At 43.6% G+C, this 14,063-nt stretch overlaps 1 protein-coding gene across 1 annotated transcript; it reads right to left on the reverse strand.

Annotated features, from left to right (window-relative positions):
• Window positions 1-708: 708 nt before the first annotated feature.
• On the reverse strand, window positions 709-5,037 carry DAZAP2 (DAZ associated protein 2). The gene is made up of 4 exons (XM_082421504.1): window positions 4,880-5,037; window positions 3,753-3,871; window positions 3,089-3,334; window positions 709-2,163 (listed from the first exon to the last, which is right to left on the reverse strand). Exons 1-4 carry the CDS (start codon window positions 4,890-4,892, stop codon window positions 2,035-2,037), a joined length of 507 nt encoding a protein of 168 aa, XP_082277630.1. The 5' UTR covers window positions 4,893-5,037; the 3' UTR covers window positions 709-2,034.
• Between the last annotated feature and the right edge of the window lie 9,026 nt (window positions 5,038-14,063).

Below are 14,063 nucleotides of genomic sequence, written 5' to 3' on the forward strand. Positions count from 1 at the left end.
CCATCCTGGCAAGGGCCAGAATTTCCCAGACCCATTCTGCGTACACACAGAGGGAACCAGGAACAACCTACCTATCACTTTTCCCACCGGTGCCCTTTATATCAAGCCCGGAGAGGCTTCTTGGAGCTAACTTCGTCTCAAAATGAGGTATGTTTAAAAGGTACAATGTTTTGGTAGAAATCATTAGCTCTTCAGGTATTGTTTACTTTGGAATTAAGCTGTATCTCTTTCGAGGTCTTAAATATATTGCCTCCATTGTTCAAGCTCAAGTCCACCCAAGGTGAGACCCAAGAGTTGAGGGATCAATCTTGGCAACCTAGATTCCAGGAGTTTTCAGTATTTCTCCAACAGGATTTTGGAAAAACTGAAGGTCACCCTGCTAAAAAACATCTTCCTCAAGTCAAACTTAAGGGCAAGTTAGCAGAATCAACTGTTCCCTTATTTCTAAGTTTATGTTCTGAATTCCTCTGGCATAATAGGCTCATAAGAATCTGAAAGAGCTTAGGAAGTAAAATGAAGAAAAGTTAAACATCTAGAATGGAACTCATGAAAATGGTCAAATCTTAGCCTTGTACTCCTGCATTTAGTTGAAAGGCTTCATTTAAAAAACCAGAATGACAGCAGCACTTATCTGAATTCTAGGTGGGATATAAAAGAAGATATATACAGAAGAGATCTAAAAACAAGCTGAGTAAAGAATCCTTGAAGTGAGGTGTAATGCAACTTCATCACTTTATTCAAATCTTCAAAATAGTCTTTATTCTACATTTTTAGTATAAAAAATCCACAAGTTAAGTGCACCACAGTGTAGAGAGAGACATACAACGCTGAACTTCCATAACAGTCAATGGTACAGTCAAACATCACATGTACAGAACACAAAATTTAGATGAACTGAAATTATAAGATAAAATAAAATAAAATCCAATTTTAGAGAACAAAAATCAAAATATTAAGGATCCCTGAAATATTCTTAACCCTAATGAGATTTCACTGGACTCAAGTCATTTAGTAGTGAGGCATTCACAATATGACCCCATTAACCCAGCTCAGGAATTCTTGGGAGCCATGAGTGGCTGCCATCAGACACTGACAAGAAATGGTAACCAATTTTTGATCTGAAAACTCCCCTTAATTTGGCTCTAGAGTCATCAGGCTTTTAAATGCATCCTCCTCCTTGCCCCTCAAATTATAAACAAACTGCTGTTTACAATACAGTTTGCATCCTTTGTTAAAACAAAGCTCAGTTTTTCTGGCACCAAAGCAAATTTGGGTTTGCAAATTTGGTTCACGTATGAAGAGACAACCTATGAGGAGGGTCCAAAAGGCACCCTCCACTTTTGCTTGAGGAGACGCAAAAGCAGAAGTAATGGGGTCTGTGCTTGGGGCACAGAGGGGGTTTCAGAGGATCCTTTGTGAAAGACTAGTTAAAAGATGACAGGTGGGGAGAAGTGCAAGGAGAGAAGGAAATTAGTCTGACTGGCTTTCTGTCCTGCACCATTGATTCAATGGAGATTGGTGGGAAGGAATGGAAGACGAGGGTTGAGGGTAGGACGTGGGGCAAAGGACGGAAAGGAAAAGGCAGATAACTAATGCGGTTCATTTATAACAAGTAATATAAATCAAAGACTTAAAGGAGATTAAAGACCAATCAGAATAATTTGGCAACTTTAATTCTTAGGAAGATCAAAGTTCCCTCCAAACCTAATTTGATGTTTTATTACTAAAAGCAAAGACCAGTATGGTACAGTATTACTCCGGAGGAATTAAAGGAAGATCCTTAGGGCTGCTTTACCCACATTCATTTTATGAATGGATACCTCCCCTACCTCAAAATGCTTTAGGGCGGTACTGCTACCATTACGTGGTTCCTTATTACGTTTGAAAAGTGCCTGAAAGTTTGGGCACCAGAAAGACACCCCAACAACATGTGTCTAAACTGCAACTTCAGGTTAATATGACTAAAGCAGTTACATTGTGAGAAGTGCTGAAGGTATGTGATGTCTTTCCCGGCACAGAGGTGGCCTTGGTTCTTCACCAGATGGTGTAGCCACCATCTGAGCCACCCATGAAGAAGTTTCCCTTCCGCTGAGTTACAAGGACATTGGCTCCCTGCATGACTGCGAGCTGAGCAGCATTGGGAGGGCATCCAGGGGGAGGAGGCTGAAAGGAAAAGACAAGGTTGATTGGACACGGGGCAGCTGTGGAAGGGAAGTGGACAAAGGTGAAAGAGGACCAGTCAGGAAGACGGCAATGTGCTAACCCATGGCATCTCGAAGAACTAGCTGTGCCACCAATTCGGGTACAGCAGGTCTCTAGTCTCTGTGAGCCCAAAGATATAAACAGGAAACCCACTCATTTAAAGGTTTCCAGGTCCAAGATAAAGCCTATGGATACCTTCTGAGTGTGGGTAGTCCAGACCCATAGGCATTTTCAGGGCAGAAAATCACTCCTACTCACATTCTAAAATACAGGGAGCAGGTACTAGGTCCAGGGCCTTATGTCACAGGGTCCAACAGTTTTCAAATGGCCCTGGATAATCTGAAAGCTCTACCTGATGACAGCATTCTCACCTCATCCCTAGCCTGCGGTTATTGAGTAGATGATCCTAGCAAGGACCATTTGGGCTCTAATTCCCATACATAGGAGAACTAAGCAGGAGACCTAACTAAAAGCCCTAGTATCTTTCTAAATGTAATCTAATGGGGATTGTGCATTCTATGTTTTAATCATCATGGTTCCTAATACAATGCCATACTGATGGCAAATATTAAGTAAATGCTTATGGAATGAATGAGCAGTGTTACTAGACCAGTACCAAAGTGAACTGGAAAAGCAGCAGGCAGGACTCCTAAGACAGGAAAACAAAGGAATCTGATTAACTCAGACACCAGTGAATGTGCCAGATGCTACTGACTTGCCACAGTTCTCCTGCCCCCTCAAGTGCTTTCTGCCTGACTACTGGACGTCAGTGCTTGCACCAATACCAGCAACTATTACCCAGGGATGATGAAAGGATGACTATGTAGTCATTTCAGAAAGTTAAAATAGGCAAGGGTTGAGTTTTTTGTGACAAAGTCATACTCACAGGAATGTTTCCAGCAGTAGCACCAGCTCCAAATCTGGCACCTGCATCATACCCTCCTTCCACCAGCACTGCTGAACCAGGTGGATAGATGGGACCAACTGGATAATAAGCCATGGGGATTGTGGAACCTAAAGGTCCAACAGCCACAGACTGGGCCATGGGAAGATACAGTGAGGCGCCAGGAAATGCAGCTGACATGGTGGGGACTGTGGCAGCCCCCGGGTGCACAAAGCTCGGACGATAGAGCTAAAAGAGGCAGAAGAGAAGGCAACTAGTTACTTTATGACATTCGTATTTCAGATCTCTTTAATGAGTCAATTCTTAATTCTTCTTGTGCAGATTACACTCTGAGTTACACAAGTTGCCTTTCCACTGCCACTAAATATTCTCCTGGATCACTTCCTGCTATAGCTAATGTTAGGCTCAAGGAACGCAAACTCATCTTCTTAACCTCAGCCTGTGCCAAATAACATAAAATAATCAGATAATGCATTCTCAACCCCAACAGAAATTGCTGAACTATATAATAATGTTTTAGATTATTCATGTGAGCATTCTTTCCTGTTTGTGGAGAGTAAATAAATGTGTGGAGTCAGACTTAGCTAAAGACTGAAAACATGATCCAAGAGTATTCCATTAATAAAGTCTAATAAACTGGAAGCACCTCTGAGTAGGCAGGTGGAGCATCAGTGTAGGGTGGAGCCTGAGGAAGATGCAAGGTCTGAGGGTACACAGGGTTCCCAGGAGGCTGCACCGGGTAGGTTGGCTGCGTTGGATATTGACCTGGAAGACAAGAAAACAATGCATGTTGCCTACAATAGAGTCACCAAAATAAGGCAGGGCATACTGGGTAGCTAACCTAGCCGGAGCAAGCAGAAAGAGATTTGCAAACAGACCGACTGCCCTGAAGGGCCTGATCCCTGGAGCCAAGAAAATAAGCATCCTCTTTGCACCCTTATAACTGAAGATGCTGGATTCTAACTGGACAGGAAAAGCTCGTTCCAGGAGAAGACTGGTGTCAGGGGAAAGTCTAGCTGGGCCCAAGATCCTTCCAGAATGCAGGGCAGCTCTGGGAACCCCTTCTTGCTGATGTTTCAAGAGTGTGTCCTGTCTCTCTACTCTGGGTGGTCTCCAAAGGTCTCGTTGTAACTGACCAAGACCTCATGAGTAACAGTGGTTGTAGTCATCGACCTCACAGGTTCCTACTCAAGGTCGACTTCCAAATAAAAAAAGTGAGTGGTGGAAGTAAACCTTGAGATCGGAGAGGGGGTTGAGGGGAATGTTCTGACACAGGAACCGGCAGACGTTCTGGCCGCCAGCGAGGGTAAGGGGAAAGAGACCCGTCGGGCCCGCCTGGCCCGCCTGGCCCGCCCACCAGCGCCGGCACTTCACTAGTTAAGCCCGGGGGCCTGCCTGTGGTTCCGGAGCGCGGCGCCCCGCCTCTGCCAGCTCTCCATTGGCCCACCCAAATCTCACCTCTAGCTCCCCATTTGCTCCTGCAGATGCCCATCTCGACAAGCCTTCTCCCCCCCCCCCCACTGCCCCCCCCCAACCCGAGCCCGCAGCTCCAAACTGCGCCACAGAGTTTAAGGGGGAAAGGGCCGGGAGGGAGCGAGTAGCCGTAGTTCGGGGATGACAAAGGCGTCCGGCGAAGCCCCGGGCACTGCAGCTGGCCCAGGAGCGCGGCGCAGCTCTCCCCAGACCTGGCGTCTAGTGACCCTGGGCTCCCGGCCCGCTCGCTCCGGGCCAGCACTACTTCCCCCGGCGGCCTCAGCCGCCCCCTGTCCTTGCCTTTGCTGTTCATGGTGGCTGCGGGTCCGGTTCGGCTCGGCGTCGCGGACGGTTATTTTTTTCGTCCTCTTCCTGTTCGTAGTCACTTCCGTGTCACGTGACGATTTGTCCGCCTAGCGTCACCCGACGCCCGAATGCCGCTGCCACCGGAAACCCCGCCCCTTCGCCCGGCCTCCGGTAGCTGGAGGGAGGGCCCACGTGATCCCGCCCGCTCGTGTTGGCCCCGCCCACTGGGTCTTGTCCTCCAACCCCTACCCTTGTCTCTCGACTGGAAGAAAACCGAATACAGGTGTTGTCTCGAAATAGGAACCTCTCTCTCTTGGGCGCTCGGAGGCAGTACCATTAAACTATTCTCCGGAACCTTTTTCCACCTACGCACAGCACCTCAAGGTCATCTCACCTTGACAGTCTTTCCACGAGGGGCATAGATTTCTACAAACGTCTCTAACTGCCTGAGATACGCTCCCCTCCCCAACCCTTGATTTATTGATCACGCGTTCCCCTCCCTCGAATCTTCGCTGCCTGTCCTGCCGACAGACGGTCGGTATTTATTTGTGTCGCTTTCTCACCATAAAGAAGGGTATGCTGCGTTGTGTCCCTCCCGCAGCAGCTAGCACTAAAACCGGCATACTCGTGGTACCCAAGGAGTGCCTGTGGCCCGGCCCTTTGGTACCTGTTACAGGCACCAGTACGGCACCTTACGTGTATTTTCTCCGTGTTATCACTTCTCTTCTGGCTTAATTGTTCTTAAGGGCAAAGATGCCATCCTTCAAGGCAGCAATTAAGTTTTTCCTTCCGTTCTTCATTTTAAGATACCTGCTGAGCGCTTGCTATGTGCAAGTACAGAGATGGAGCTGAACAAGACAGCCCAACACTATTTCCTCATGGAGTTTACATTCTGCACTGCAGGAAGAATATTAGAAAAGCATCTGAAAGGTGAAAGCTTTGGAAAGAGAAGTCCTCGGTGAACATTAGAAGCCTGATAAATACTTGCTGATGAATGACTTAAAGCCCTGGAAGGAGCTGTACTCACTTCAACTCAGCAATCCCTTGTTCTTCTCCCCAGTGTCGTATTGCAGTTTGCAGAGCGCCCTTAAAATGCACCACTTCATGGGGTCATCACGGGTCTTCACAGCAGCCCTGTGTGGCAGACGGGGCTTGTTGGACCGTTCCCGTTTTTCAAATGAGAGAACTGATTAAAGAGATTTGCCCTAAGTCACACAGTGAGCAGGTTACAAAGTCAGGTCCTGTGTCCTGGTTCCCAGGTTCCCAAGTCAGTTTTGTCTTGTTCGTTATCACTTCACTCTGCCCATCATGGCTGAAATACTCTTCAAAGCCCGATTTCCAAGACTATGTGTATTTGGAGTTCTTTTAGGTTGCTTCCCTTTCAGTAGAGTCATACTGTTTATTTAGTTCACATTAATATTAGTATGTTAAAGCCTATGATGTTTACCTTTTCCTGTATTTCTGACTCTAATCTTGAAGGCAGGCACAGTGTTAGACAGTCACTCACTGAACGGTTCTTCAGAGAACACTAACAAATGCCAGGCACTGTTCTAAAACAAAACAAAGCTCTGGCTCTCCTGAATCTCACCTTCTGGTAAAGGGGCTGGCAAACTTTTTGGACCAAAATTGACAGTAATACACTTTAAATAATCATGACCCAGTACACACGCATTTATAAATATACGTAACTGAAAATTTTATGATCTGATACCTCCTTCTGTGTACAATGCACTGTCATATTTTCTCTTTTCTCCTATTTCCTTTTTTCACTTCTGGTGGTGATTTCGCATCCTAGTAACAAGTCAGGACTCACAGTTTGAAAAACACTGGGGTTTTTTTTTTTAGTGGACTTTTACCCTCAGGGCCTTGCATTTTTCTTAGCATGAAATTTGCAAGCAGTAGTTGGTTAATTTGAATGAACATCCTTGGAGGTCAGATCAGTCAAATCTTCTTCCTTGTAACCTAACTCTTACAAGTCAGATCCTAAACTGATTCCACCCTAAAGCCTAAAACTGGAGAGGTCATTAACCTATACCCATCCTAACCTGTGCTCTGGGCCTCAGAAAATAAAGGAGTGTACCTGAGAAAGGAAACTTACCTTTTTTCTCTTACTGGGCCCTCAGTTAGGGACCCTGAAATTGTGTTGACTATAGCAGCCCACGTCAGTGAGAGTGTAGGAGAGGGATGCTAGCTAGTTCCAGTCCTCACTGTGTCACCAACTAACTGACTTTGGTCCTCGTCTCCTCCACTTATTCCTTGTCATGTAGGAGTCAGATACTGCACCACTGTCCTTGCAGATATTATCCACCTCGTGTCCATAGCAGACCAAGGAAAAGTGCAGGCAAGCGGACTGTATTTCAGAGAGGTTAAGTAGCTGAACTAAGTTACACAGCTGCAGAGCCGGTGTTCAAACTCAGCTTTGCTTGATTTTACAAGCCTTGTTTCTAATGTTTACATTGTTTAATCTATTTACCTTGTTTTTAATCTGCTGCCTCCCAAAGGTCTCAATTTCATCATCTGCCAGAAAATTCACATGATCCTTGTGTCACCTCAGGCTCTAAATCTAGGCTCTGTTTTAGGGAAGGAAAAAAGCAAAGAAGAGCCTGAGAAGGCAGAGGGGAAGTAGGCCAAGCTGATAATCAGGTTGTAAATTCTGATCAGGCCCTAGATAAAAGTACAAATACTTCTACTGGATGGTAAACAGCCATTGCCCCAAGCCCTCTCCCCAAATACCCTCCTCTGCTCCAGCCCTCCACTGAAACCCCTCCTCCCCAGACCTTTCCATGGTCCAGTAATTAAAGGGTTAACTCTTTTTTAAATGGTTTTTTTTTTATTTTTTTTTTAAATTGTTTTTTAATTAATTAATTTAGCTGTGTCGGGATCTTCGTTGCAGCATACGGGATCTTTCGTTGCGGCGCGCGGGCTTCTCTCTAGTTGTGGCACGAGGGCTCAAGAGTGCGCGGGCTCAGTAGCTGCGGCGCGCAGGCTCTCTAGTTCTGGCACGAGGGCTCTAGAGCGCGCGGGCTTAGTTGCCCCACGGCATGTGGAATCTTAGTTCCCCGACAAGGGATCGAACGCACGTCCCCTGCATTGGCAGGCGGATTCTTAACCACTGGACCACCAGGGAAGTCCCTAAAGGGTTAACTCTTGACACCCAGGAAGCCTGCAGGACCTAGCTCCAGCTAAGACAAGCTGCCTTCAGATTGGTCAGTGCCGCCTCTACAGGATGTTAGGTATTTTGTTTAACACGCTGGGACCAGGGTCTCCTGAAAGCCAGGGTGGAGCCAAATAAGATTACCAACAGAAAAGAAGGGGCTACAGGCCGCTGTTTTCTCTGGCAGGTGGGATTAAGGGGCATCTGGCTACTTTCTTGAACAGGAGTCAAGAGCCTTTCTGTTTTCCTCATTCTCCTTGGTCCCCCAATGAGATGAAGATGTCATTAAGTCATCAAACATCCTTTCTTGAGTTAATTTAACAACTATTTATCAAGCACCTGTTATGTGCCAGGCCCTGTAATAGACACTAGGGGAACAATAGTGAAGAAGCACACTTAGTCCCTATCCTCATGGAACTTAGTCTACCTAATGGGAGAGACAGAAAAGTAAACAGATAATCAAAATATAGTGTGATTAATGCTGCCATAAGGACAGTATGGGGTGTTATGAGAACACCTGGGTGAGGTATCTAATCTTTTCTACTGTGGTCAGGGAAGGTGTCATGCTGGCAGGGATGTCTGAGATGAAATCTGAAGGGTGGGTGGAATTGAAGCAAGTGAACAGGGTTCCCCAAATAGGGAACAGTGTATGCAAAGGCCTACAAGTGGGAGGGCTTATGGAGAGGGAGGATGTGACAACAGTTCAGTATGGCCGGTACATGGAATGGGAGGTAAGGACTGGTCAGAGATGAAGCTGAAGAGGTAAACAGATGCCTTTCCGTGCAGGGGGCCTTGGAGCCCGTGGAGGATTCTATCTTAAGATAATGGAGTCTATCCTACAGGTACTAGTTAGCCACCGAGAGTTTTCAGCAGAAAAGTGACATGATTATGTTTTTATTTTAGAAATATCTTTCTGGCTACCAAATGTAAACTAGATTAGAAAGGGGCAAGAGTTGAGGTGTGCCTGGGAGACACAGGATACAATGCAGTAATTTAGGTGACTGATGATGGCAGACTGGCCTAGGAAAGTGGCATTTGGGTAGAAAGAAGTGGGGGGATTCCAGAAATATTTAGGAGGCAAAACAGCTGGACTAATATTGGGATTAATGTCCAGGGTTAATTAACAGGATTAATGTCAGGGATGAAAACTCCATAAAGTCAAAAGAAAAATGACAAATTGGAAAAAAAAATTTGCAATTTGTATCACAAAGGACTAATTCCCCTAAATATTAATAGCTCCTAGAGATCAATAAGTATATGGCCAACCGTTAGAAAAAGTAGCTGGGAGGAGGGGGAGTTAGATGAAGGTAGTCAAAAGGTACAAACTTCCAGTTATAAATAAGTACTAGGGAATGTAACACGATACAGATCATTAACACTGCTGTACGTTATAAATGAAAGTTCTTAAGACAGTAAATCCTGAGTTCTCATCACAAGGGAAAACATTTTTTCTATTTTTTTAAATTTTGTATCTGCATGAGATGACGGATATCCACTAACTAAACCTATTGTGGTCATCACTTCATGATGTACGTAAGTCAAATCATTTTGTTGTACACCTTAAACTTATATAGTGATATATGTCAATTATATCTCCATAAAACTGGGGAAAAAATTTAACCAAATTTATTAAAAAAAAAAAAAAGAAAAAGTAGCAAATGACACTTACAGACAGTTCACAGAAAAGGAAATGCAAATGGCTTCTAAACATATGAAAAGATGTTCAGCCTCACTCTTAATAAGACGGCAAATTAAAACCACACAGATACCATTATCAGATTGGCAAAAATCCAAACATTTACTAACCTCAATTGTGAGGCTGTGGATAAGCGGACGCTCTAATTTATAGATGGTGGGAGTACAACTCCTATAGGCTGATTTGGCAAATGTCTATCAAAATTACAAATTACCATCCCCACTTCTAAGAATGATTCCTACAGTTATATTTGCATTCATGAGAAATACTGTGTATATAAGGCTGTTTACTGCAGCATTGTTTGTAATAGCAAAAGATGAGAAATAACCTATATATCCATCAATAGGGAACTGGTACAAAATAAATCTTAGTATATCCATATAATTAAACACTGCATGGCTGTAACAAAAAGCGAGGAAGCTCTCCAAAATATTTCATAAATGAAAACAAGGCAAGGTTCAGAACCATGTGCTTAGCATGATGCCTTTTGTGTAAAAGATCAGGAAAACTATATTCATTAGTATTTGAATAAAGAAATTCTGGAAGGTTACACAAGATACCTACAAAAGTGGTTACTGGGTAGGGTGGGGAGACAGAGGTGGGAGTGACTTTTCACTATACACCTTAAAAATTTTTTTTTTAATTTTTGAACCATGTGAATGCTTACCAATTCAAAACAGTAAAACAATGTTGGCACACCTATTAAAATGGTTAACATTAAAAAGACTGACTGTTTCAAGTGTTGGAGAATATGTGGAGCTACTAGAATTCTCATGCACTGCTGATAAGAATGTAAAATGGTACAACCACTTTGAAAACAGTATGACAGGACTTTAAAAGTTATATATACCATGTGATCTAGTCCTTCCACTCCTATTAACCCAAGAGAAATGAAAGAATATGGGCACACAAAGGCTTACCCATGGATATTTATTACAGCTTTATTTGTAACAGCCAAAAACTGGAAACAGCACAAACGTCCATCAACAGGTCAACGGATAAACACATTGTGGTGTCGCTATACAATAAAAAGGAATGAACTGCGGGTCCACACAACAACATGGATAATCTCAGTTATGCTGAGGGAAAGAAACCAGACAAAAGAAGAGTGCACACTAAGGGATTCCATTTATATAAAATTTTGGAAAATACAAACCATAGTGATAATAAGCAGAGCAGTGGTTGCCTGTGTAAAGGGATGGGGAGGAACAGGAGGGAATGTTCCTCTTTGGGAACGTACTTCGGGAAGCTTTTGGGGGTCATGGATGTGTTCACTATCCTGACTGTAGTGATGGTTTTATGGGTGTGTACAAGTGTCAAAATTTATCAAATAGTACACTTTAAACGTGTAGTTTATTGTATGTCAGTTATGCCTTAATAAAGGTGTTTTTTAAAATAATGTTGGGATGAAGGAGAGAGAATAGCCAAGGATGATGGCTAATGAACTCTTTTAGTGAGTTTGGGCAAGAGGGATGCTGAAAGGAAAATTACAGCAGAACTCGGTAAGTGCTACAGTAGAGATGGATAAACTGTCCTCTAAGGACTCAGAGAATGACACGCCTCTTCCTGCAGGGTCTCCTAGTCCCAGTTAATTAGGCTGATTAGAGCTTTTTAATGTACCTTTATTGAACACCTACTATGTATTGGGCTCTTCACTTGTGTAACTAGAGAACAAAACTACCTCCTATTCCCCAGCCCAAAGAGGGAGGGTGGAGGCTTGTGGAAGAATCCAATCAGGCTCTGAAGCAGCCTTTTCAAAGCTTTGGCTGGTCTTTGTGTAACTAAGGGAACAAGGATTACAAGATATGTGACTCAGAAATGGATCCTCTTTTCTTATTGCTGGCGAGCCTTTGTGGGAGAGGCACTAACACTGCTCTGCATGATAATGTAAAGGCCTCACTCCACTGTGGCTACAGCAGCCTAGTAAATCCTGGGGCAGTGTCTCTTCTTTTGGGGTTTTGAGCAATTTTTCTCCGTGTGAAATCCCAAACCACCTGCATCAGAATCATTTAGTGCTTCTGCACCAGGGAAGTTGGGACTTCCCTGGTGGCGCAGTGGTTAAGACTCCATGCTCCTTGGGCTTCCCTGGTGGTGCAGTGGTTAAGAATCTGCCTGCCAATGTAGTGGACACAGGTTCTAGCCCTGGCTTGGGAAGATTCTACATGCCACGGAGCAACTAAGCCCGTGCTCCACAACTCCTGAGCCTGCACTCTAGAGCCCGTGAGCCACAACTCCTGAGCCTGCACTCTAGAGCCCGTGAGCCACAACTACTGAGCCCGCGTGCCACAACTAATGAAGCTGAACTTCTCAGCTGGTTTTTACTTGGATTATAGGGAAAGTTAAAATAAAAAATTTAATGCTTTCCTCTATTCTTTGGAATTCTCTTTAGTTTTTCCCTAACTCTTCTGTAAAGAACGACCTTGTGTAGTCATGTTGGGGAGAATTCACAGCTGTGCCCCACTGTGACTACAGCTGCATTTCATGCAGAGGGACCATACCAGGTGACTAGCAGCCAAATGAGTGGCCGAAAACAGAATGAAACAGAGGGTCAAGCGAAAGACTTGGGGGACAGGCATGCGACAAGCCTTGCTTTCCATTCCATTTCCCCAAACATACAGTCTTTCTTCCATATCCACGAGGGATTGGTTCCAGGACCCCCTCCCCTTCACAGATACCAAAATCCGAGGATGCTCAGGTCCCTTACATAAGATGGTATTTGCATAAATGGTAAAATAGTATTTGCCTAAAACCTATGCACATTCTCATGTGTAACTTGAAATCATCTCTAGATTACTGATAACACCTAATACAATGTAAATGCTATGTAAATTGTTGTAAATACAATGTAGATAGTTGCTGGTTTGAGTCAAATTCAACTTTTGCTTTTGGGGACTTTCTGGAATTTTCCAAATATTTTCAATCCTTGATTGGATGAATCATCTGATGCAGAACCCGTGGATACTGGAGAGCCAACTGTGCTAGAAGGAGGGGACCTTTAAAATGGAGGAAAATGCTGACACTTGGGTTTCATATACATTATCTCATTTAACACAAAAACCTCTAGAAGTAAGTGTCGGAGTCCAGCTCCAGCAGGATCCAGGATACCCCAAAAGGATGGACAGCGTCGGCGATGAACAACAGGAAGGAGACTGAGACCCGTGGACTCAGCCAAGTCAACAGGAAGGAGACTGAGACCCGTGGACTCAGCCAAGTAAAAATAGCACCATCTCGTGCTTTCTTTATTTCATATACTCATATATAGATTACAGTAGAATTACATAAATCATTAACATACATTGTAATATTATTGTTTTGAGTCGAAAGAATGAATCATTTTGAACCCACAAAGATTTCCTTAAAAGATTACGTAAACCATACCTTCTAGTTTCTAGATTTTCTCATAAGATAAATTCCAAGGTTACCATTACGTACAGCACATGTTCTAAGAATTATTCTTGGTGGTTAACCAACCTTAACACCTAAGTCTAAATATATCCTTATATTCTACATATCCTTAGCCCCCACATAGCTTTTCCTACATGGACATTTCTTTTTTATAATGCCATAAAAATATCTAAAATATATCTTACAATTTCTATTTTGAATATTGCTACTCAAAGGCAATTTAATATAGCAACAAACAATATTAGGATCCCAATAATCTATTAAAGAATAACTTTCCAAATCATTTCTGTTTGTCCCTAATCTAGAACATATCTGTTCACCAGTTAATTGATCAAATATCATTAAACTACCATTAATATTGAACCACAAATTATTATTACCATCATAAACACCCTCATATGGCCATATCTCTAGGGAGGATGGTGTTTTCCAAAGAAACATTTCCCTATGTCCAGATTTAGTCACTGTTTCCCAATGTCCCTCTTTAGGCACCGGGCCTTGCCAAACAGTACTCAAAGGGGAAGTCAGGAAATCTAAGATTTTTCCTTGGGGCAAATCCTGCCACACTTAAATTTATATATATAGAAATTATAAGTATTGCTTTTACGAGGAGTGTAGTCCACCTTCCACGTGCGGTTCCGCCTTGCACTTCCGCACTGGAGCGCCCCATGACCTTGTCATGGCGTTGCAGCCTCTGGATGGCTTCCAACAAGTAAGCATTATCCCCATTTTACAAATGAGAAACTACAACCTAAAGAGGCTATCTTGCCGCAAATTACACAGCTAGTCAGTGACCATGATCAGATCTGAACCCAGATCTGTGGATTTGACTGAATTATAATATCTCCTCCTGGCTCCTGTGGCGAAGGAGGTTGGCAATCGTGGCAGTTAACTGTCCATTTGTTATTCTCTATTCTATAGAA

Source organism: Balaenoptera physalus, assembly GCF_965194825.1.
Source record: "Balaenoptera physalus genome assembly, chromosome: 13".
Lineage (NCBI taxonomy): Eukaryota > Metazoa > Chordata > Mammalia > Artiodactyla > Balaenopteridae > Balaenoptera > Balaenoptera physalus.